The 24,516-nt window shown below is 44.4% G+C and overlaps 3 protein-coding genes across 5 annotated transcripts; all 3 read left to right on the top strand.

The window, feature by feature from the left end:
* The first annotated feature begins 5,870 nt into the window (after positions 1-5,870).
* LOC117853376 (probable transcription factor At5g61620) lies at positions 5,871-7,287 on the top strand. The gene is made up of 2 exons (XM_034735755.1): positions 5,871-6,271; positions 6,981-7,287. The coding sequence occupies exons 1-2, from the start codon at positions 5,871-5,873 to the stop codon at positions 7,285-7,287; spliced, it is 708 nt and encodes a 235-aa protein (XP_034591646.1).
* Positions 7,288-10,523: 3,236 nt separating this feature from the next.
* LOC117854163 (kinesin-like protein KIN-7D, chloroplastic) lies at positions 10,524-21,393 on the top strand. Of its 3 annotated transcripts, none has more exons than XM_034736460.2 (23): positions 10,524-11,006; positions 11,133-11,230; positions 11,689-11,778; positions 12,031-12,083; positions 12,450-12,515; positions 12,614-12,667; positions 13,316-13,375; positions 13,610-13,688; positions 14,555-14,622; positions 14,767-14,829; positions 15,119-15,223; positions 15,746-15,850; positions 15,924-16,031; positions 16,151-16,297; positions 16,499-16,681; positions 16,796-16,951; positions 17,229-17,453; positions 17,917-18,057; positions 18,133-18,234; positions 18,317-18,367; positions 18,889-18,936; positions 19,011-19,214; positions 20,504-21,393. In XM_034736460.2, the coding sequence occupies exons 1-23, from the start codon at positions 10,843-10,845 to the stop codon at positions 21,017-21,019; spliced, it is 2,886 nt and encodes a 961-aa protein (XP_034592351.1). In that variant the 5' UTR covers positions 10,524-10,842; the 3' UTR covers positions 21,020-21,393. The 3 variants fall into 3 exon arrangements, with proteins under 3 accessions (XP_034592351.1, XP_034592352.1, XP_034592353.1); XM_034736461.2 differs by having other exon boundaries at positions 10,526-11,006; positions 18,145-18,234; XM_034736462.2 differs by lacking the exons at positions 10,524-11,006; positions 11,133-11,230; positions 12,031-12,083 and having other exon boundaries at positions 11,695-11,778.
* Positions 21,394-22,356: 963 nt separating this feature from the next.
* LOC117853127 (uncharacterized) lies at positions 22,357-23,453 on the top strand. Its single transcript, XM_034735500.2, has one exon. It carries the CDS (start codon positions 22,747-22,749, stop codon positions 23,233-23,235), a length of 489 nt encoding a protein of 162 aa, XP_034591391.1. The 5' UTR covers positions 22,357-22,746; the 3' UTR covers positions 23,236-23,453.
* Positions 23,454-24,516: the final 1,063 nt, after the last annotated feature.

The following is a 24,516-nucleotide window of genomic DNA, read 5'->3' as shown; positions in this document are numbered from 1 at the left end:
GCCAAGAATGCACGCGACCGACGTTAACAAATCTGTTTGGCGCCGATCGGCTTTGCCAATTTTGAAGTTGTCAACCGATTGATGCCAGCACGATGGGCGGTTTAATAATTTGGTGGAGTGAAACCAAATGCCAATGTGCCCATCGTGCACACAGAGAGATACGAACCTGCTGCGTGCTTACGTGTTACGATTACGAGTGACAGTCTGACACCTTCACCATTTTTGACAGTTCGGAGATCATTAGGCCAGCTTGGTAGTACGTCGTCAGCAGCAGTAGCACCACGTACACCACCACTGCTACAAGTACCAGGAGGCAACGACGACGACAGCGCTGCCGTGCGTGCATGCACGACACGACCGACGAGCCCGATGACATGCATGCATGCCTGCCTGCCTGCAGGTCCGGCATATTCAGCGTGTACCGACGACGTACCGTCTCAAGCTATGCGCTAGGTACCGTACGTCCGGTCCCTCGCCCCATTGGCCTGCGGTACACCGGCCGTCCTGCCCGTGCTTGCGTTGCATTGCGTGCGTGCACGCGGCGGTGCACGTACGGCCGGCAGCATATGCCGCCGCAGTACCTGCGCGCGCGCATGCAGGCGTGCAGGTCGACGGCGGCGGGCCACACGGGCCGGGCGGACGGCCGGCGGGCGTGCGGCGCCGTGGATGCGCGCGTATATGTTTCTGTCGTGTGTGTCTTCGGATCCATGTGGGATGCATGTGCCGGCCTTAACGCCTCGGGAAGTGCGGCGGGCTAGCTCGGAGCTAGCTAAACGCACGGCCGCGGTGGGACCGTGGGAGCTGCCGGCCGGCCGGCGGTACGAGTACGTGGGCTGACGACAGCGCGGTAGCCGGAGGACGATCGAAAACGGAGCGTCACCTCCTGGCTCCTGCAGTCCTGCGCACGGTTCCGCGGGCCGGGCCGGGCCGGGCCAAAAATGCTCAGGCAATCGAGGCCTGTGTAGCAAAATGGAGTCTTGGCCTCTTGGGCTCTATACCTCAGCCACTCAGCCCACACTCCTTTCCCACGTTGAATTATATCCAGTCCAAGAAAAAAAAAAAGAAAATCTGGCCCAAAAAAGCTCTATTCGGAATTTCGGACACGCGGAGACCTACACACACAGCACAGGACATTCTTGCGAGAAATTTTGATATTTGACAACGTGCGAATTCTTTTGATGCGGGGGATTTCCACTCCTTTTCTCTATTTCATTCATCTTATCTTATCTTTTCATTTTCTGGACCTAGTGAGTGGACAGATTTGCCCCTGTCTTATCCTTTTGCACGGACCGAATCAAGTCCCATCGGTTCTTCAGTTCTACTCCGACGCCGGCTGCTCGAGCAGCAATCCAGGTCGTGGAATACCACGCGCCCAGATGCGCTCACGCGGCGCTGCCGTACCCGACAGCTTCAACGCCGCCGCAGCCGCTTGGAGCAGGCTCCGCCGCCGGTTAAAACGCTACAGCTACCTCGAGTGACGCCGTTGCCTGATTGGCCAATCTGGTGGTGGACAAGCAGCCGCTGAAGGTCCCGCCGGCGAGCACCTATAGCTTCAGCAGAGCGTGACGACAAGCAACCACAGCAGGGCATGACGAGCTGACGACTACCAGCCGAGCCTCGAGGAACCGCAGCACTGCAGACTCGAGTCCAAATCCACCATCGGCGTTGACTTTTACTCGCCGGCGCTGTCCACCAATGCGTCGAGGACGCGCTTGCGCAGCACCCGCAGTTGGCCTCCCCTAGGTACCAGACATCGCTCCAGTGCGAGCTCAAGGAGGAGAGCTGCTCTCCATGGTGGTGAGGAGTTCCGCCACCGCCGGCGAGTCCGTTACGCCGCTCCCGTTCCTGCGAAGGGCAAACTGGGCCTAAAAGTGAAAAGGAAAAAAAAGAAAAGAAGTGAAATAAGGAAATCCTCAAATCCAAAGAATTCGCACTCGCTCGGTGTCGTGTTTTGAAAGGCATGCGGATTGAGAGTTAAAATTAGTGACGCGTGCGAATTCGATGTCAAATATCGAAATTTCTGTCACGTTCATCTTCTCTTACATGCTGTTGCTTGGATAGTGATCCTTTCTGTGTAAAAAAAGGGGAACTTGTGTGAAGTCATGTTTGGTGCTGCCTTAAATTGATTGATCACGACTAGAACTAATTTCCTAATTCCTGTCGGCGGCGCGTACGCTTCGTGCTTACGAAAAGAGCGAAATCGAAGACTTGTGACGCTCACGGTCACGGGCGGACCCATGTATGGTGGACGATCATGCCATTTCATCCGACGAAAGGTTTTCATTGAAACCGGCAGGTCATGACTATTATTATTATTTCTAAACGGAGAAAGAGTAGCATGCACTCAAATGTTGACTTTTACCGCTATTTTGTTATAAGATTTTCTTTTGCAAAATATATTATCACGCTCCGAGAGATTAAACTAGCAATATCGTACATACATCTATGTACCTACCAGAAAATTTGGACTCAACCTAATGAATACACAAACACACAACCCTACTCAAATGAGTGCCTCCGAGAGATTAAGCCGTACATACATCTATGGACTCACCAGAAAGTTTGGATAGTTCCAAATATGGGTCTGGACACCGAGCCGTATCTGACATGGAGACCATGGCGCAAGATGGTGTAGTCTATATGGAAAGACAGAAACTAGTCGAGGATTAAGAAAATACTCGTTGTAATAAGAGTAGGACTTCTCTAGTTGTATCCGACTAGTAAGTATTTTTGTAACCAACCGACCTGTAACCCTGCCCCCGTGTATATAAGGTGAGGCATGGACCTCCTCCAAAGCAATCCAATACAACCAACACACAGAACGTAGGGTATTACGCAATCTAGCATCCCGAACCTGTCTAAATCGTGTGTCTGCATTTACCTTCAAGTTCCTAACCTCGACGAGCTCCACCAACCAAAACACTATCTTCGGCATCCCCCTCGGTAGGTTGCTGGGTCTAAACACCGACAGTTGGCGTGCCAGGTGGGGGCACTCGCCGAGAATCCGCTAGCGAACTCGATGGCACAAGTCATCATCAAAGGTAAACGTGAGGATGAATGATTGTCCTTTAAAGGGCAAATATTTCATTAGTACTCTTACTCTTGCTTGACAAAGCTCAACCGAACTATACGTAGCTATGTGGAAGTTTGAACATGGAAATAATTGGTTGTCGTAGTAGGTTCTAAACCATTTAGGAACTTGTTCATGATTCACTTTTTAAAATAAAGCTCCAAGATAACCTCACAAATAAGATTACAAGTAGACTAACTCGAGTTTAACTATATCACATTCTCACAACAATCTAGTCATGATTTTGAAGCTATTTCTCCAACAAAGTTAAAGACATAGAATTCAGACTTATACCAATAAACCTAAGTTTGCAATTGAAGTGATGGGTCCCTAGTTGTTGCCGAGAGGGGAGGGATGGGAGGGGGTAAATAAACGATCCTGAAAATCACAGTTGCAGCGGATGATAGAAAACAGGCCCAGTCGAGCCAACTCGGTTCAGCTGACCTAGTAGTTTTGATTTCAAAAACCAACTAAATTTAGCCAATAGTAGTTTTGATTCCAAAATTATTACCTTCATTTAGTTAATGACTTTGATGACCTATTACCCCTATGAGGTAAGAGGTCTCACTTTTTTAATCTCAGCATGTGGATGGAGTGATGAGCCCAATGCGTATTGATTTGGAAGTACCTTAAGAATCCTAAATATGTATGCCATGTATACCATACAAAACCATATATATTGAATGCCATGCAAAAATCATGAGAAAAGATACGTAAATATGATTCAAATAGTTCATAATCATTTATGTGAGGGAAAACACTAAGAAAATCAATTTCGTCACAGAGTGGGATTGAGAAATAGATCTTATGTGATATTTTTGGATATCAAAGCACTGGCGTTATAAAACTTCCTAAAGATAAAGTCAACTAATAGTAGCCAAACCAAGCACCGCTATCATGCTATCTTGTGTGCTTGACAATACCGGCTTGCCGGCAATGGTAATATGGCCATGCATGGCCACACATGTGCCCATGCGACTAGTGTGTGCATTTACAGCCCTTGCACCTTATTAGTGTGTTGAATGACACTAGGCACAAAACTAGGTTACATACGCTATGCGACTGATGCTGCTGTTTTTCCATAGCCAGCTTGACAATGTGCATCTCTTTGAGGCCTGCAACAATTGATGCCTTCAAATGATCAAGATCCACAGTCGTAAATACATATGGGCCGGAGATAGAGGCTGCTGGTTTTGTTAAGAAAATAGACGATGCAAGTGGTGTGTGCATAAGGGAAGGCTCTCCTTCGTCAAACCCGTGGGTCATTTTTTAATGCAAGACTTTGAATCTGTGTGCTCATGTACAGGTCGAATAGTCTGTTGATATCTCACTCTTGTTATTCTGAGTCCAATATTATAAAGTATATATATTAAGATATGATTATGCAAGACTTGATATCTTTGACCTTACTATTAAGTCATCACTATTTGACTTTATATCAAAGTTGGTTTTCTAATTAATTAAAACGAGGACAAAAAGATTCGCCATGGGCTCTAATACCCGCCTTTGTGCTTCTCATTCTTCGCATTCCAAGAGCCCTCTTCACAGTTCATACTAGCCGATAGCAATTGTTGTAGCACACAACACTCACCCTCATGAATCCCCACTGCGGGGGAAAACGCTTTCAATACCGGTTCCTAACCCCACTTTAGTACCGGTTGTGCAACCGGTATTACTACTTCGGTACTAAAGGGGGCTCCTTTAGTACCGGGTCAAATAACCGTAACTAAAGGGTATTAAAAAAAAGAAATCTGACCGGCTGCCTGGCCCCGCATCCAGCCGACCGCGTCCGGCTGCCCCGCCACCGCGCCTCGTCAGCGCTGGCTGCCCCTCCCCCCCCCCCCCCGACCCACCGGTCGCACCTCGCCGGATCTGGCCGCCACCGCTTCGCCGGCCGTCGACATCCGTGGCCCCGTTGGATCCAGCCAACCGCACCCCGCCAAAGCCCCGGCCGCACCCCCACCATGGGGAGGGAGGGAGGGAGGGAGAGAGAGAGAGAGAGAGAGAGAGAGAGAGAGAGAGAGAGAGGCGTACGGGGGAAGAGGAAGCCGAGGCCATGCCACCGGAGCCGCCACCCGCCAAGGCCGAGCCCACACCCGCCATCGCAGCTGCAGCCCGCAGCCCGAGCCCGCCATCCGCACCCTCCATTGCTACCGCCGCACCTTGTCCCGCCGCTGCTCTCCACTGGCAGTGAGAGGGGCAAGCGAAGGGAGAAGGGGAGGGGCAGCAAAGGGGCGGAAGGTGGTAGCTAGGGGCCGAGAGAGAGGGAGGGAGGGCTGGTAGGAGAGGAGGGAGGGAGGGAGAAGGCCGGTGGTGGGAGAGGGAGGGGGCGGGGGCGGGAGAAGAAGGGGTTCAGATGAGGGTGCGGTGGTAGGAGAGGAAGGGGAGAGAGAGGGATGGCGCGTGGGGGGAGGGAGGAGCGGATAAGGAGGCGTGCGGGGGTGGGTGCTGGGAGTACCGGGTGGAGCCTCCACCCGGTACTAAAGGCCCTCCGGCATATTAGTACTGGGTGGAGGCTCCACCCGGTGCTAATGGGTGACCTTTAGTGCCGGTTGGAGCTCCCAACCAGTACTAAAGGGGGTCACGCAGGACTCCTGGGGAACTAGCCGTTAGACTCGATACTAATGCTTATATTAGTATGCATTAGTACCAGGTCAAAAACCAACCGGAACTAATGCTTACATTAGTACACATTAGTACCGGGTCAAAAACCAACCGGTACTAAGGGCTAAGACCAATGCTTAGTTTTCCAGTAGTACCCACCCAGTCCAACGGAGAGTGGAGTGCCGCTGAGATCAACATGGTGAAATCACTCATCGCTAGGTACAACTCCGATAGCAGTTACACCAATGATATGAACAAGAAGCATAATGACATTGTCAATGTGGTCCATGCAACCTTACCCTTGAAGGAGAAGCATCAAATAATCCACTTGTATGCTGATCTCATGATGGAGATGATGCAAAGTGGCATCAGTGATGGCTCCTACCACTCTGCGATGACGAGCAGGGACCTTTCCAACAACAACTTTGAAATCCCAGTGGAGGATCCAACCATTGACAACATGGACATGTTGCTTGGTTATCCAACAATGGAGATCAGGGCCACGAGGGTGAGGGTGGCACAGGAGGTGCCACGTAGGCAACCCACCTCTCAGATGGAGAAGAAGCACATTGGGTTTTGGACCAAGCCAAAGCATAGGTTATTGATTTTCTAGATATCCTTCAACCCTCTTACATACACAAGCTTCAATATTTTTATTTATTTTGCTCTATTTTTTGAAATGGTTGGTACATATTTTTGTGAATTATTATTACACTTATTACAAATATGGTGTGGGCTATACTTCCTAAATTCGATGTCCAATAAACACAACAAATCTCAATCGATGTTCAATAGATGCTTGGTATGAAACGTTGGGGAAGATAGGGTTTAGGTTTGGGTGTTTTGGTTTGAGGAATTGATGCTATTGGGCTTAGAAAGATGGTTTCAGAGGGGACTAGACTCAAAGAAGGTAAGCAACAGGGGAAGCTCTGACCTATGAGGCATGACACATCAGACCACCAGTGCTATAGATCACTAGTAGGCACAATGGTGATAGGGGAGATCGAAGACTAATAGGTTAGCAATGGAGGGGGCAAAGGGAACGGGCCTCCAATAATGGTAGTGTTAGAAATAGGAGGAAGTGTCATCTTTGAAGGGAGAAATATCTGTGGAAGGAAGAAGATGGTTGCTCAAAGTGAGAAACAGAAAAAAGAAAGAGATAGGCATTCAGACAGTAGCATAGCCTTATGGAGTATTTATTGTCATGAAGCACGGTGATCTAGTATTGTTTTAAATGATTTCGAGAATATGAAGAATAACTATGTTTCTATCTCATTGTTTCATCCTAAATCCTATCTCATTGCAGGTTGTTCCTCCGCGGTTTGCATGTGTATGGCCATGGTAACTGGAAGAACATCTCTAAGTACTTTGTCAAGACCAGGACACCGATGCAAGTCTCCAGCCATTCCCAGAAGTACTTCCAGAGGCAAGGGAATTCTACTCGTAAGCAGCGTTATAGCATTAACGATGTTGGTCTCTATGATGTTGAGCCCTGGGCACAGAACAACACTTCTAGCAAGGAGGGTTCCACCTTCACTAGTAGTGCCAACAACCCAAACCGCTATGGTGCTAATGGGCAACACGCCACCATGAACAACCTAACTCAAGTCTAGTCGCTCAACCTTTATCATGCTAGCGAGGCCACCAACAACAATGGCCAGGCGGCCGCTGGGGCTGGTGACCAGCAAATGAGGGCTACTAGTTCTTCTGCTCCTCCAATTATGGAGGGAGCTGGAGGTCCCCAAGTGGCTTGGGCTAGTGATCAACTTGGAGATTTCTTTCCTGACCAGATGATGAATATGGACATGTTCTAGGTGTCACATATGGTCCAATATCCTAATAAGATGCATGGCAACCTAGATTGTTAAAGATAAGATATGTATGGGCTAAGTGTAATAGTACTCCCATTAGTAATTGGGAGTGAATGGTAACTTCTTAGTGATAAAAAATTGCAAGTTGTGTCGGTATGGTACTATTATAGGTATTTGTTTGTGTTTTTATTAATATTGTGCTTCTTCTATTTGTCTAATATATCAACATTATTGTGGGCTTATACTTAATATATATGCATTCTCATTGATGGCTAGCACATGTTCAACCTCATGATGCTTCTCCGCTTCTATTTTGATGCCACGCTCCCCAACCACCATGAACACATTTCCAGGCCTGCTCATGTGGCTCCTTCTCTTGCTAATTGTTCCATTTTTAGACTCTCCCACCACGGACACTGACAAACTACCATCCTGTATAACCAACATTCGGTGGCCCTCACATTTGTCAAGCATGCTACCACCCAAGCCCCCCTTCTAAGCATGGGGTACCTTCCTACAGATGAACCCCTACCCCACCTGAACTCCAATGGTGTGTGAAAATAGCAAGTCTCACAACTAAGTGATGTGAAAGTGGGATCTCCTCGATTATTTACCAACTTTCAAGTGACTGTAATGGAAGGCATAAAGATATTAAGATTAGTCGTTCGTAGAAAATCACAATTTTACTAATAGACATGGTAACGTAAAGAAACATGTCTCTATATGGGTTGCCAACCCAATGGTCTGGCAAACACATACATATTTAAAAAGGGATGATTTTCTTCCAATATCCATTATACAGTGTTATCATTAAACAAAACGAAGATGTTAGTCTATTGCTCCTTTGATCAATCAACAAATTAACTCGTGGCGATGTAGATCACCTATCACCTGTCCTCTCCATCAGCTCTACCTCTCAAAACACTCTCCCTCACTTGCCCCCTTCACTCGCTCACCCAATGAGCAAGGAGGAGAGGATAAGCACTTCCCTCCCTATCCAAATCCACCACCACCTCGTCGACCTCATCAAAGTATGATCAGAGAACAATGCCAATAAGTTTCTTCATATTGGACACCCTTCTTCCTCTCCGGAGTTGGAGCAAGAGGCCTCCCTAGGCTCTTATTCCTCTTATTCCTCTTTCCCAAGCACCTCAAAAGATTGAGGCGAGTTGTTTCCAATGCTTCCCTACCCAACCAAGTGGCTCGATGCACGCGTTCCTCATGTCATTGGTGAGCTTCCCTCGCAACTATCCCTTTCTTTTACCGAAAATTGAGCTGCATAGCCCATCCATGGCTTTATCATTATTGATGATCTAGAGCTTTGAAAGTATAGTGCCTGTCCAATTCACCACCCAAAATGAGTTTCCCAAATATGTTGAAAATGGTAGAAAAAACTACAATAAATTCGTGGACAAATGTATCACTAGGGGGGCCTCAATGAACCATATCCAAGCTTGACTTTCCATATGGTTGGACCGAGTGAGCATAAGCTTAATCTTTTCCATGTGACCCAAGTAGTCAGATTGGCCCTTTTATTGATGGCATGCATCATGATTCCTTCTCCATGTTAAAAATATGTCTTCTCGTGAAATAATTTAATTATTTTCCAAAATTATTAATTGTATTTTTATCTTGTTAATTGCATAACTAATTCTTGTTAATGTAAAAATCATGAAACCAATTTAGCTAGCTTCATTATGATATATTCCCTCCATCCCAAATTACTACTCATTTTAGCTTTTCTACGTGCATAGCTTTTAATATGCCCCTAGATATATACTTATATTCAGATACATAGAAAAATTACGTATTTAGAAAAGTCAAAACGAATAGTTTTTGGGATGGAGGGAGTACGATACCTATTCGAAGTACTTGTTTCAATGAATTAGTGCCATATCACTGTATCAGTACAGTCTTGAATGATAAATTTATGTGAGCTTCTAAAATTGTAGATTCAAATTCGCTAGCTTTGTACTCCCCCATTTCAAAATATAGGTTGTTTTGGATTTTCTAAATGCATAGATTCTGCTACGTATCTAAACATAGCCTATATCTAGATGCATAGCAAAAAATTTGGAAAAGTCAAAACGACCTACAATTTGAAACAGAGAGAGTATGTGCATCCTATGCTCTGTTGTTTAAAAGTGATAACTCTAAAAAGTGGTTGCCAATAGCTAACTAAAATAACAAAGTACACAGTTATAACTTAAAAAGGAACCTAACTTTATTAATCAGCTCTAACTTCAGTGCTTCACGCTTCGCTACCGGTACAATTTAGGGTACGTTTAGCAGAACTCCCAGAGCTGATTCTCTGCTAATTCCAGTGGAGCTCTGCCAACAATTTTTCAGAAAGAAGTGATTCTCTGCTAATTCTATGAAGTGATTCTCTGAAATGAACTAAGGGTGCGTTTGCTTCTCTTCTCGGTACCGGCCAGCTCGGCTCTCGGGAGATAGGCTCTCACGGGCCAGCAGCGAGCGAGCCAGGCTCCGGAGAAACGAGATCCAATTTCGTTTCTCGGGAGCCAGGCTGAGTGCTGATTTCTGCACGCGAAGGCACGAGCTAGATGGAGATGCAAGCAACCAATCGCCCTTCAATTGCACGCGCGGAGCCTGACTACCGGTGCTGCAGCCAACCAATCACTCGTCGGATGCATGCTTCGAGCCTGGTCAGGCCGCATACAAGCAACCAAACGCGCCCTAATAGGTTGAGAGCTGGAAAAAAAATAGCTCATCCTGATTATGTTGGTTCTGTGAAGTGATTCTCCATCCTTATTTTAAAAGTTTATACTAGAGAATAAAAAAGAATCACTTTCAGCCGAAAAATCACTTCTTCCAAAGAATTAGCTCTCGTAGAAAATCAAAATCAGACGACCAAATGTATCCGATGATTTGGCCCCAAATGATAACCCAGGCCCAGAAATACTTGTCGGTCCAGTCGAGGATCACAAACGGGTGTTCAGGTGGACTCACATTAGCGGCCCCACACGTCAGTTTCGTCCCCCTTGAGGCCTTGACTCGACGGCAGGCCACCCACCCCGCCGCTCCCACCTCCTGGTACCGGCGCGGCGGCGCCACGGCACCGCCGCATAAAAAATGCCCAAAAAGCCGGTTGGAAAAATTAACCAAAAGGGAAACAAAGGCGCTTTTCACCCGCTCCCGGAGCCGGGAGGTCCTCCCGGCTTCTCCCCGGATCGCTTCAAAGCCAAGCGAAAGCCGAGAGCCCAACCGAACCGACCCGCACGCGCGCCGTGCCTGCGGTTCATCCCCACCCCAATGCGGCCCGCGCCCACGCCAATGGCGAGCTCCGGCTCCCCCAGGCGCCGTTAGGTCTCCGCCCGCTGGCGGTTCGCGGTTGTCATGGCATCGCGGCACTGGAATGCTTCTCCAGCGGCGGAGCCAACGACGTCGTCCTCGCCACGGCGTGCGGGGGAGGCCCCGCTCGGCGCGCCCGCGGCCCCGTTGCTCGACGCGACGGAGGCCAAGGAGAGCGTCACCGTCACCGTCCGCTTCCGGCCGCTCAGGTTGGGTGCCCTGCTGCGGCCGCACGTGGCTGCAACTTGTTTCGTTAATCGGCTGGGTTTGACATTGGGCAATGCGGATTGATTTTGCCATTTTGGTGGTGGTTTTTCCCCTTGTGTGTGTTGAAGCCCGCGGGAGGTTCGGCTGGGGGAAGAGATCGCTTGGTACGCGGATGGCGACACCATTGTGCGGAGCGAGCAGAATCAAAGCATCGCGTACGCGTACGGTATGTGGCTGATCATGTTGGGGGTTTTGGAGACGGTGGGTTGATCGCACTTGCGGTTATCGCAGCATTATTGCTTGAAATTTGTTGGGTTTGAACCTTTAAGTCGAAATGGGAGGGCGGGGGGGGGGGGGGGGGGGGGGGGGGGTTTAGAACAGTGGAAATGAGGTTGTGTGGCAAGATGCTACACTGCCAGTAGAGTGAGTGGAGTGATTTATGAATTTGACAAGTGGGAGATGTGATATATGAATGCAATGCTTGAGGTTGGGGAATTAGTAACTACTAGTCAACCGGGCAATTAGTTTGAAGACGGTGCTTAAATGGATATACCACATGCGTATGCAAAAAGAATGCGTGAAGACGGTGCTTAAATGGTTATACCACATGCGTATGCAAAAAGAATGCATGCCCCTTTTTCTGTTAATTTTGTTTGCCGGAGGCTAATATGAAATTTTTATCAGATCGAGTTTTTGGGCCAACTACAACAACACGTCATGTATATGATGCTGCAGCTCTGCATGTTGTTAGTGGTGCCATGGATGGAATAAATGGTAATTGAAGTTCTGTTCTCTTATCCGTATATTTTTCCTTTACATCTATTATGCTTACGAGAAAACTGCAGTTTTTATTTGTTGAATTGCTTTCACTAAATTTTTGGGATATCTCGCGGAATCTGTGCAGAATTTGCCAATCTATGTGAGATCCCATTGATTGAAATAAGCCTGCGATAGTGGATTTATGATGTCATGACATGCTTGTTTTGTTATGTTGTTGTAATTTTTTACTTCATTTCACTGTCACAGGTACAATATTCGCATATGGAGTTACAAGCAGTGGGAAGACCCATACAATGCATGTGGGAATACTTATTGCAATAATTTGTATTATTATATGGTTTTACTACTGTAGAGTTAATGTTTGTAGAGCTGTGTTTCAAAGTATATATATACCCATAGTACCATGCAAAAACAGTGGAGTAACATAGATCTGGTACCCTTTTTGGCCTTCTTGTTTTGTTTGGAACATCATATGTGCTCTGCTCACCTCTCCTCTATAGTTTTCTGCTTGATGACCCTTTCCTGAAACAAGATAGTTGCCATCTTTTCCTTTAAGCATATCATTTGTATCTATAATATCTCTTTCTGAACTTTGAGTTACCTGTAGTGTGTATATGGTTGAAAACATTTCTTACTTTCTTAATACACACTTATTCTATGAGCAGGGAGATCAAAGTTCCCCCGGGATTATACCTTTGGCTGTGAAAGAAGCATTTAGTATGATACAAGAGGTATGATTTGGCATCGAGACCTTCAATCAAATATTTGGCTTTGCATTTGATTGATGCGTTATTCAATTGCATCTCCACCCAATTATTTTTCTGTGCAGACACCAAACCGAGAGTTTCTGCTCCGTGTATCATACTTGGAAATCTACAATGAGGTTTGCCATCCCGAATTATGCTTATTCCTTTGATCATCTTAGTGAAATTGTAGTGGCGCTTTCATGTTTGTACCATTTCATTGTTTTTCTGGTACCAAGCCCAACCAAAGTTTACTTTCCAAAATGATTTGTAGCAAAAATAACAGAGTTATGCAATTTTGGCTTTTCTACTTGCTCATGGCTTTTGGAACCCTGCAAAAAAAAAGGAAAAATAAACTATTTCCAAGTGAAAAAGGATTTCTAGAAATATTTCTTTGTTCACCAACATGACTTATAGGTGTGTCAGTTGGACTAGCATGTCATAGAAGCATAATGCTGCCTGTAATTTGTAGTAATACTTGTTGACAGTTAGTAATGGAAATATAGTACCAGAATGTCTGAATGTGGTTATGGCAAGTATACAACTTGGTCCTGTTTTTCATTCAACAACCTGTCAGTTTATGCCTGCCTTGTTTACTGATGTTTCTGCATAGATGTTAGGAGCTGCATGTTTTATGATAGGCAGGTGGAATTTATCTCTGAATCTCGTTATATTTTACTTGAACTCTGACTATTGTGTCTATATAGCTCATCAACTTATGAACTGAACTGTATATGATTCTTATGCTTCCTTTATATTGTATTGATTGAGAAGCTCATTTATTATAGGTTGTCAATGATCTTCTGAATCCTTCAGGGCAGAACTTACGGATTAGGGAGGATCTTCAGGTTCGAAATGTTTCCATAAGTAATTGAAGTCTATGCGTGTAATGGTCTTAACAAGTGAGAGTTTTTCAAATCTAGAAGGTAGCCACGGGCGTAGATGAATTTGAAAAGAATCTCAAACTGATGATATGGCAACTAACGCATAGGCTGCCAAAGTGCCAATTGCTGAATATGACTGACATATAATGGTTTTGATGATACAATTTACTGTTTGTAACTAACCATTTGTTGTCCCAGGGAACATTTGTTGAGGGCATAAAAGAAGAAGTGGTGTTGTCTCCTGCGCATGCCTTGTCCCTTATTGCAGCTGGCGAAGGTCATTTTTCTAAATATTTTAGTTGTTTGTTTATTTTAATATCCTTGCTATCAGAAATATGAGCCTTAAGGATTCATTTGCGTATTTTCCATGATTGGATTCCATGGCCTCTTGGTTGGTGAGACATAAGGACGACTATTATAGCTAACAGCACCCTTCACCAAGGACAAAAAAAAGAATGCGAGGATGATTAACTATCGTACTGGATAATCCTAACAAACTCTCACCCCATCCCCCTCCGTCTGTGAATTACTTATATAACGCTATCATGTAACAATATTTGTACTTCATACTGGGGATCATCTTCTTAGTTCCTTTTTTTGTTTCTTCTGGTCCATTCCCCAGGTGATAGTACAAAAGTACAATAAGAATTGATAATGGAAAACAACATTCCAGTTAATAAAGGCTTTCTTGTAGCATTTCTGCTGTCTTGTGAATCAATACGGTTGTAAACAATTATAGGTAAGGATGAGAGCTTTATACTTTTATTTATGATGAATTGAGAACTCTCCTTGTGGTGAGATTTTTTTAATGAATTATGAACTTTTCCTTATAATTTTCAATGAAGATTTATGGCTTGTCCTGGCATTCATCATTAGACATAAGATCTTGTTTTGCTCAAAGTTCATTGGGAAACAAAACCGCATCTAAGTTAAGTGATTAGCTGTACTTACATTGATGTGCCAGCTATTTATTGAAGAGATATGCCAGATTTATTTGTATTTCTTAGAATGCAATTTGATTTGCGTCTAATTATTTTCTGTAGTATGGGTACTTCAGATTTTGTTGGTTGCTACATTTTTTACATTATGTTAAGATCCCTTGATGTGTGCACTTAGAGTTTATTTTGTTTCTTCCACTTTCAGAGCATAGACATGTTGGATCCACTAATTTCAATCTGCTAAGCAGCAGAAGCCATACGATTTTCACACTGGTAATGAAGTTTTTCATGTTATATTACAATGAGTGCATAGAATTCAGCATCTTGTTGAATCTATTGGGCTAAAGTACCTGCATATGGCTGCATTTCACATTGTAAGTCCATCTCTAACACTGCTCAGTTTACTGTTTCACGCAGACAATAGAGAGCAGCCCCTGTGGTGAATCTAGTGAAGGGGAAGCAGTCACCTTCTCACAGCTGGTGGGATCACCTTCTTATTTCTTTTTTTTTTGTTTCTTCTGGTCCATTCCTCTGCCTTGCCACTATAAATGTCCAGATGTCCAGATATATCACACATATGCATTTCTTTTACACTTGGCATTTTTTTTTCTCAATCTGCTTCTCTCCCTTTCCACTATAGTTGATTCTGTACATTTGACTTGACATTTGCATTCCATTTACACTTGGCATCATATATTTTCATATGCACTTTGAGTGTGTTCACACAGCCAAAATACGTTGGTTTCTTAGTTTTCTCGCTCATTTGCAGAACCTCATCGATCTGGCAGGTTCTGAGAGTTCAAGGGCTGAAACTACGGGAGTACGCCAGAAGGAAGGATCTTATATCAATAAAAGTTTGCTAACTCTTGGAACGGTGGGCCTTATTCTTTAATTAGTACAAGATTATACATCCCTGTAAGGCCACAATTAGTCGAGTGCGATAGATGCTGCGTTTATGCAATCATGCTTCTAGGATTCTGTAAAACCATTCACGTTGCTGCCTATGCATTATGTGTGTACACGGTGCATGCAAGAGGTTAATCGTTTTCATTTTATATTTCATATTTAAGCCAAAAAATGTAGACACTAACTTACTGACGTCTTGAATTTGACGGATATATGTAATTATCCAAACTCCTGAAGCCAAAGATTGACGTCCATGTATGCAACATTGCTTTTCCAACTGATCAGAGCCCAATTATAAAAATGGAGACAATAATTGAGACTTGTGAGCAAAAGGAGTTCTATAACTGTTTCTAATTCATAAGATCTGTTAATGATTCTTTACCCGATGGTTTTTGGCCAATCGATTAATGTGAGTTTACTTTTTGTGTTTGTCTATTTGTAAGAAGTTAGTCAGCTATGTAAATGAAAGAAGTTAGTTTGCATTTTTCAGGTGATATCAAAACTGACTGATGGAAAAGCTACTCATGTTCCATTTCGAGATTCCAAATTGACACGGTTGCTACAGTCATCCTTAAGTGGCCAAGGACGTGTTTCTGTAAGTTGTTTCTCAGGGTATCACTTAAAATGGATTATCCCAAGTATTTGCAAATTGACTTCTTTTTGTGCAGCTAATATGCACTGTTACTCCAGCATCAAGCAATTCAGAAGAGACTCATAACACATTAAAATTTGCTCACCGTGCAAAACACATTGAGATTCAAGCATCACAAAACAAGGTGTATCTGCATATTTGTTTAGCATAATCTTTTTGCGACTAATTACCCTACAATATGAATATTATTCTGTACCTTTGACTAATTCTTCATGACTTGCAAATTGCAATTGTGGTTCGCAGATTATGGATGAGAAATCTTTAATAAAACAGTACCAAAATGAAATTCGCCAATTGAAGGAAGAGCTAGACCAACTGAAAAGGGGTATACTTTCTGGCACTCCTTTGAAAGACGCCACAGAAGATAATTTCATTCTTTGGAAACAGAAGGTGATTGGTTTTTAATGCATTATATTTTCTCATTCTGTTGGCTTTCAGTTTATTTGTAGTTTCTGAAGGAAGTATTACCATATCTGTTGGCATCTGGGTGCATTTTTTCCTTTAGTATTATTACCTGATGCTGCATGTTCACTTCATCGCCTCATTCATGGATCCTAAGTTCCTAACGTGCATTCTTCATCACTTGAAAAGCTAGAAGATGGTAATGTCAAACTCCAGTCTAGACTGGAACAAGAGGAAGAAGCTAAAGCTGCTTTACTTGCGAGGATACAACGTCTAACAAAGCTAATCCTGGTCTCCACTAAAGCATCTCAGACTCCTAGATTGTCCCAACATCATGGCCCAAGGAGAAGACATTCTTTTGGTGAAGAGGAGGTCTGATAAGATAACGCTATCAAACTTTTTGATGTGTCAAATTGCATTTATATTATAATATATACCGTCTTTTCATTAGTTTTAGCGCATTAATTTTATCTGCAAAAACTGCAGCTGGCATGTCTTCCGCATAGAAGGCGAGATATTGTATTGAATGGTGAAAGCAATGATTTATTTGTTCCTATGGAAGGATTTGATGAAACACTTGAAGTTTCTTCCAAAGGGGAGAAGAAGAATCGCAAAGGGCTTCTTAACTGGTTCAAACTTCGGGTATACAAATCAGACACTCTATAAGTCACTGCATTGGTGATTTTTCAGTGTAGCAATGGTTAAATACGACATATAGCCTTTCATCCAATAGCCAATGTGTAATACTTCTATGGCCCTATATGTGACACCATCTGTTGCTAACGAAGATTTAATTTAAAGGAATGCAAATTTCTGAAGTGTGTGTATATACCAGAATAGAAAAAGTAAGCAGGTCTCATTCTTTTGTTGTGTATAAACTATGCATCGTACTGACCTTTACATGCTGAACTGGAACCAGAAAAATGATGGTGGTTCTGCTGCTCTGACAAGCTCAGATGGTGACCAATCTAGCCTGAGGAAAGCATTCACCGCCCCTTCGACACCCTTAGGGAATGGACTTAGTTTTCAAACAGAACAAGGGAGGTCTAACCCTTTGCTTCCTGAGAATGTGTCAGCTGACCTGCTGACTGTTGATCATGAAGAATTTCATTCTGATGGCCTCCATGGAGAAGAAACTCCTTTGGTACGAGATATGAGCACATTTTTTCTTTGTTTATTCTACTACAATCTAATTTGAACCAATGCATGATACATAAATATTCAGGAAAGTGAACAATGTGAAAAGTCAATGGTGCTAAAAATTTCTCTAGATTTGATATTTGAATCTACCTAGGACGTTTCATTTTCAGAAGCTACCAGCTGTGGTTTATGTAAAGTCTTAAATAACCCAAATCAATTTCAGTCTTTTTTTTCTAGAATGAATTTTCAGTAGAGAGCAGTCAATATGAAGTGCAATCGGTATATGTTCATCTAATGAAAACAATACCATGTGCCAACAACTAAAAGATTCTTGAAGCATATAAACTATGTTGGATTTGGTCAATTAATGGATACAAATGGCTCAGTGTTTTGTTAGTTTGTGAGTAGATAGTTAGATACACTAAATAAATTGTAATGCCAGCGTCTGACATATGTCATGGTGACAGGTCAGCAGAAAAACAACAGATCATGTTGATCTATTGAGAGAGCAATCGAAGATCTTGTCAGGGGAGGTTGCACTCCATACAAGTGTTCTTAAGCGTCTCATGGAGGAAGCTGGAAGAAGCACAATGAATGGACATGTTGAGGTAATTTCCCTTTCTTCGCTTTCAATATGTTATTGTAGGTTTTCTTGTTGTTGAAAAACGAAAGTGTAATTGAAGTTGGAAATGAAGGTCAATGACGAGATTAAGGGAAAGCACCAGCAGATAGCAAATCTAGAAAGGGAGATCAAGGGGAACCTTGACCAGTTAGAACATCCACTGGTATATTATCTGCCGTTAATTAGTTTTCAACTACTTTGTTCTCTGAATTGATACATATTTAACTGTTGCAACGATTTTGCAGTCTCGCGCTGAGCTACTGGAGCAGCTCAATGAGAAAGTATTTGAACTTGAGGTACATAAATTCTCCAAAGAGTATGCATTTTCTTATATGTGTTTACAGTTGTATTAATTAGGAAAATGAAATTGGAACAAAATAATGTATTTTTCCAGAATAAACTTTTCCGTTTTGCATATTTGGGACAAGAGGGTAATAACATATAGAGAAGCTAACGTAATGGATTTTCCCTAAAATAATGGATAGTGGTCCACCCTTGTTCATGGTGATCCTGGAGGTAGAGGCAAAGGAATCGAAGTATATAGTATAAGTAGAGAACAAAGCCCCTGAATACTTCCTTTGGAGCTCTATTTAGTTGAGGGGAGAGGGACACTCATTCTTGCCCATGCACCACACAACTTGGGAAGGGGTATTAAGGCAAGATAAGGTAATTTTCCCCAGTGTAGCATCATGATTAATAATAAGTTTCCCTAGGGTCCCCCTAGGACGCTTGATACCCTATAAATACATTGCTTTTGCATTGTTTGTCTACTATTTTTGTAGTGCGTGTATTGTCAATATTTTTTTATTTATTGCAGGTGAAGACAGCAGATAACAGAATAATGCAAGACCAGCTAGAGCAAAAGGTAGCAATTTGATTGTAAGTTAAGTGTAACAAAGATCATAGTCTTATGCCAGTTCCAAATTGTCTTGTTATCAGGCAAGTGAATGCCAGAAATTACAAGAAACAGTTGCTCACTTACAAGAACAGCTTTCCCAAGCTCTTGAAGCTAATGACCTATTGTCAGAAAGCATCATATTTCAGCAGAACACAGACATCAGCCTTCAAACTGGATCACAAGTTCACAAAGAAAATCCAGCATCTATAGATGTCTCTGATGAACTGCGTCAAAAAGCACAGCAGGTTTGCATTTTTCTCTGCATTGTAGTTCAAATTTATTTTGGGTCAACTGCAGTGTTTTGTTGTGCTGGATTTGAAGAATTTCTATTGATCAGACGTGAGAGGGCTAATCTTGAGTTTTGACATGTAACTAGACAACTTGTATGTGTTGCTAATAGAAGCATGTAACCAGGTGTTTGGTACATGCTGGGAATTGTACTGCATCTTATGGTTACAAATTGTCTAAGATGTTGCTCATATAATCCTACCCTGCCACATGATTCAGCGCTGCTAAAGTGTCAGCAGTACTGTAAATCATATTTCTCTTGGCTAATAGTGAGAAATGGTGCTTCCAATAGGGGCATCAGAAGTGGCATTCCGTATTTCCAGTGGTTTGAAAGTTGAAAAATCTGTGCATTGCATTCTAACATTGAATAATAATGCAGTGTCATGACACTTGTATGTAATATGCTTTGATGAAATGAAACTTAACTACCAGTTAGTCTTGCCAAATGATAATGTTGGTGGTTACAAAATGCCCAAACGGTAGAGGGTGGCTCTAGGACACGGCACTTGTTCAAAGAGATTCTAGGGGACTGAGTGGCTAGAATGTTGTGTCTTAGACGAGCCCAGGGCTTGCCCATTTATAGCCTTGGGAAACCGAACCTTTTTTGAGTAGAAGACTCTTCTACCCCCGGTACAGCCCCTCCCACCCATGGCGCCCCTTTTAGGGGCACTCTGATCTTATACCTTCGCTCTTCGTTGTACGGAGGGTTTTCGTACTCAGGGTGAACGTGGCGGCCTTGTACGGGGACCTTCCGTACTGGAGGTGGGGTTGATTCAACAAACCAGTCCTTACGGTTGACGCACGCCTGGCCCAACCGAACCTGTGGGCCTTGCGGAAGCTGTGGTGGGGTCCCGTCTATCTCGGCAATCGTTTCCGGGACGAAGGACCTCCGGCCCTCTCGGGAGTCCTCTGGATATGCGCCCTTGCCTGCTATCTGGGACTTCCAAGTGGAGAGGGAGAGAGAGAGGGAGGGAGAGAGGGAGAGAGCCCCATCTGTCCGCATCCAGAGGGGCCCCGATAGATTCGGGGTTCTTCCGGATCGCACGGTCCCTTGGGCCTGTCACCCGTGGCCCCGTGGCTGATTCCCCAACGGACAAATTTGCTAAGCATATTTTGATGTTCCAACCTTTTCCTTTATCTAATACTACCACCAAATGATGCTTTATTCAATTATATCACTTATTTTGGTATTTCAACTAATTGGGTGATGAAAAAAGTGCTCTAATACTATTTGTTCTCTCTTCAGTCAGAGATTGATGAACTGAAGCAAAGGTTGTGTGACCTCACTGAAGCCAAAGCTCAGTTAGAGGCCCGCAATCAGAAGTTGCTAGAGGAAAGCATATATGCAAAAGGCCTGGCCTCAGCTGCAGGTATCGAACTGAAAGCACTGTCTGGAGAGGTCACCAAACTCATGAAACACAATGAAAGGCTTGCTAGCGAGTTGGCATCGGCAAGAAATTCAACTCAACGACGAGTAAACAATGGTCAAAGGGTTTTTAGAAGGGATAGCTTTACTAAAAGGCACGAGCCAGCTAGCAGAAGAGATGTTCATGCCAGCTATGAAAGGGAACAAGCTCTGGAGGTCATGCTTATGGAGAAGGACCAAAGAGAGGCAGAACTCCAGAAGAAAATCGAGGAGTCCAAGCAGAAGGAAGCGTTCCTGGAAGGAGAGCTCGCGAACATGTGGGTTCTAGTGGCGAAATTGAAGAAGGGTAAGGGAGTTGACCAAGATGGTATGGATGCCAACCTCAATGCATCATGACCCATGACCCTGGACCCTGGGGGCCTCGACAGGATCGTGGCAGAAATCAAATCATCAAATGGGCATTGCACTTTCCTTGTGTGGGGGGTTTGCCCCAGTGTGAATCCATGTATATATACTGGTTGTATAGAAGTATATATAACAATCAGGTTTTTGCCTATGTTCTCAGAAAGTCACGCGTGTCTGGTTTGTTCAGGGCTTTCAAGTTTCAACAACTCGACTGTAGACTGTAGTTTGTCCCGTGCAAACAAAAGAAAGCCCGGTATGGTTTGTGAAATCATACCGGGCTTTCTTTTGAAATCACTCTGTATTTTGAGGACTAAGAAATTTGGACACATATTGGTACAGTGATGAAACAATTAGTTGCCTGATCATCTCATCTTTTTTATTCGTCTCTTTCCTCTTGGTTTCTTTCTACTGTACTGTACAATGATCATGCTCCACCGCTTTTGCGATATTGTGATGTCACATTCAGCTCATTTTCAATGGCAACGATGCGTGCACGATCTTATCATTTCTGAATATTTTCGCGGCGATTGTATGGTCAGGACGTAATATCTTCTCATCGCTGTAGCAGGTTAGGTCGATACGGGAATTTTCTGTGGTGGTGCGGGCGTGTCGAGGCCTTATAAAGGGTTGCGAGAGCAATGGCCTGCGACGTTTTTCTTCGGTTACATTGCATGACACAGATTTCTCCATATGTGCAGGGACCGCAGGCACCGGCCCCGGCCGGCGCGAACTCGCGCGAAGCACAGCGCCGCGCATCAGCACCCAGCACGTATACACAAGTGCATCTGGACAAATAGGATCAGCGCGGCGCCATGGAAAGCTTTGCTTGGCTTTGACTTGCTTGCATGCCCTGTGGTCGACCGGGACGTGGCGCGACTGGCAACAACATGCCCCATATCCTGTATCATCTTGACAAGAACCCGAGAGAGTTCTGGCCTCGTGGGCATCGCAAGTCGGCCTGCACGGCTGCCTTTTTTCAAACACGATTGACAACGGCGCTGCCGCACTGGTGCTCAGCACAGACGCACAGTGAAAAGCAAGGCGAAGAAAAAGCAGAAAAGGGGCAGAAACTACACCAGCTCCTGAGGACTAGCCACGTTACATGTCCGTTGCTTCAGGTACGCACTGCATTCGGCGGCGCCTAAATGCCTAATGATCGACGGCGAGAAGGACTCGGCATTTATCAACCCCGTTAACTACCAAAAGGGTTAAAGGCCGGGGTGCACTATATGATGATAACGACCTATAATGATGCGCCAAAAGTTGCTCCGGCCGATCAATCATATCCGAAGAAAGTTCCATGGAGTGACGAAGATCCCCACCAGCTTTGCCATCGCCTAAAGCGGCGTATCCATGCATGGCACTTGACACAAGCCTCCAAGACGCCAACTTTGCAAGCCATGCTCCTCGCCAGTCGCCACTCTCTCTATCGATCCCATTCCCTCCTCATCGTAGGCCGCTTTGGCCGGCGCCACGTGTTCGGCCACCATTGGTGCCACGTCAGCGTCGCCGTGAAAGGAATCCCTCTCGCCCCAAGCAAACCTCGCTCGTGTGCCTATATATAGATGGACACGGAGCCTTTCGTCTCCATGAACGCAAAAGCATTGATCATCAGTAGCTAACTAACCAGCGAGCACGAGCGCGCAAGGCTAGTTTAGATTCAGAAAAGGAGCGAGTGCTTTTTTTGCTGGGATTAATCAGCAAGTTCTTGGGTGAACATGATGGCGGGCGGCGGCGGCGGCTACTCGCCGTACTACCAGCCGGCGCCGTACTACTACAACTACTACCCGCAGCAGCCGCGGCTACGAGGCGGCGGCGGGCAGCCGTCGGTGTGCGTCTTCATCCTCCTCGCGACGGTCTCCCTCATCGCCGCCACCACGCTGTTCGCGTGGTGCGAGTCGGCGGTGGGGAGCCTGCTCGACCAGCTCCGGCGCCTCCTCATCCTGTCCCCGCTGCTGCTCATCGTCGCCGTGCAGCTCTGGGTGGCGACCGGCGGCGACGGCGGAGGGGGCGGCATCATGTGCGCCCTCTCGGAGATGGTAGCGGGGGACCACAGGCGGCAGTACGGGTACGGGTACGGCGTCGGCGGCGCGGCCGGCGCCGGATCGTCGCCGTGGGGCGTGGCGCTGGCGTTGGTGCTCGTGCTCTTCCTGGTCTCGTTCCATTCGTCGTTCCAGGAGAGGTGGTTTCCTCTGCTTGGCCGGTGAAAATAAAGATTGCTAGAGTATTTGTGAAGGAGATCCGGCTGCTATGGTAGTACAAGATCAGCTTACATTTTTATCTCTACGCTGTTATGGAAGCATGAGATAATTAGTTTACATCTTTATTTTTAGAATTGTAAGACTTAAGCTACCATGTACTCTGTACTACTTACAGCAATATTACCACATTTAAGCGCTATAAATATGTGCTTGATTTAGGCCAACATCGAAATGTGGGGTTTTTCTCAGTTCAAATGTCAGGAATAATTAAGTTAAATTGCACCACGAGAAATGCAATGATAATTAGAGTACTTCAGATTTAAGTATGTTATAGTGGTCCGAAGCTGTGGGTGTGTTTAGCATGCAGAAGCTGATGTGAATGAGTAACAGGTAAAAGAAGAACACTATCCAAAGGCACGATCGAGTGGCCTTTTGTTGGTTAGTCACAAAAGAAGCCAGACGAGTCATAAAAGTAGCTCCCTTTGTACGCCATGTAAATCCTGCAATTTTTGGAGTATTAAACATTTTTTCTTCTTCAATTAATTTATTCTGATGTAAGTTGGGACTTGTATTGCAACATTTCATGAGCAACGCGTGACGCGGCAATCATTAACTGACCCTTTTTCTCTTGCCATGGGCGCCCATGCAACAATTTCTACCGTTAGTTGGAATGAGAATTTTGTGAAATATATCTTCTTTCATCCAATTTGACTGTGAAATGAAAATTTGAAAGTGCATTTCCTCCGTTGTGAAATACAAGGCATCCTAGAAATTTTAGAACATCATAGCAGGAGTAGCAAAAGGCGCGTGCACCCTTGAGTAAATGGTAGTTGCGATAACAAGAAACTTATTTTTAGTAATAATTCACCAATCAGCCACCCACATCTTGTTAATACTAGAAACATTCAAATGTGCCTGCAATGCTTTAATTTGTATCTGAGGACAAATTTTGAATTTTTGGATGTCTTGTATTACAGGACGGATGGAGTATATGAAAACGTCCATTGAACCCATCCGGATAGGAAGTCTCCTAGCAGTTGTTAAGCATTTAGAATTAAATATTAATCTAATCACACCAGTGTTAAAACCACCCTAACCACATAGCTTCTGCCCACATCTTGAACTGCCTCTAATGCTAAATGTAAGTCCATTTCGGATTGTCATAAGTCAAACATTATTTTTAGCTTGGAATATCTCAAATACGTTTAAAATCCAATTCCTAAATTTGAAAAATTAAACATGCTTAAGCATAAATCATCCTGTGAAAATTGAAACTATCTTGATTCT

The sequence above is a fragment of the Setaria viridis genome, chromosome 4, assembly GCF_005286985.2.
Source record: "Setaria viridis chromosome 4, Setaria_viridis_v4.0, whole genome shotgun sequence".
NCBI lineage: Eukaryota > Viridiplantae > Streptophyta > Magnoliopsida > Poales > Poaceae > Setaria > Setaria viridis.
The sequence above is the reverse complement of the archived record's forward strand: the minus strand, read 5'-3'. Positions and strand labels throughout refer to the sequence as shown.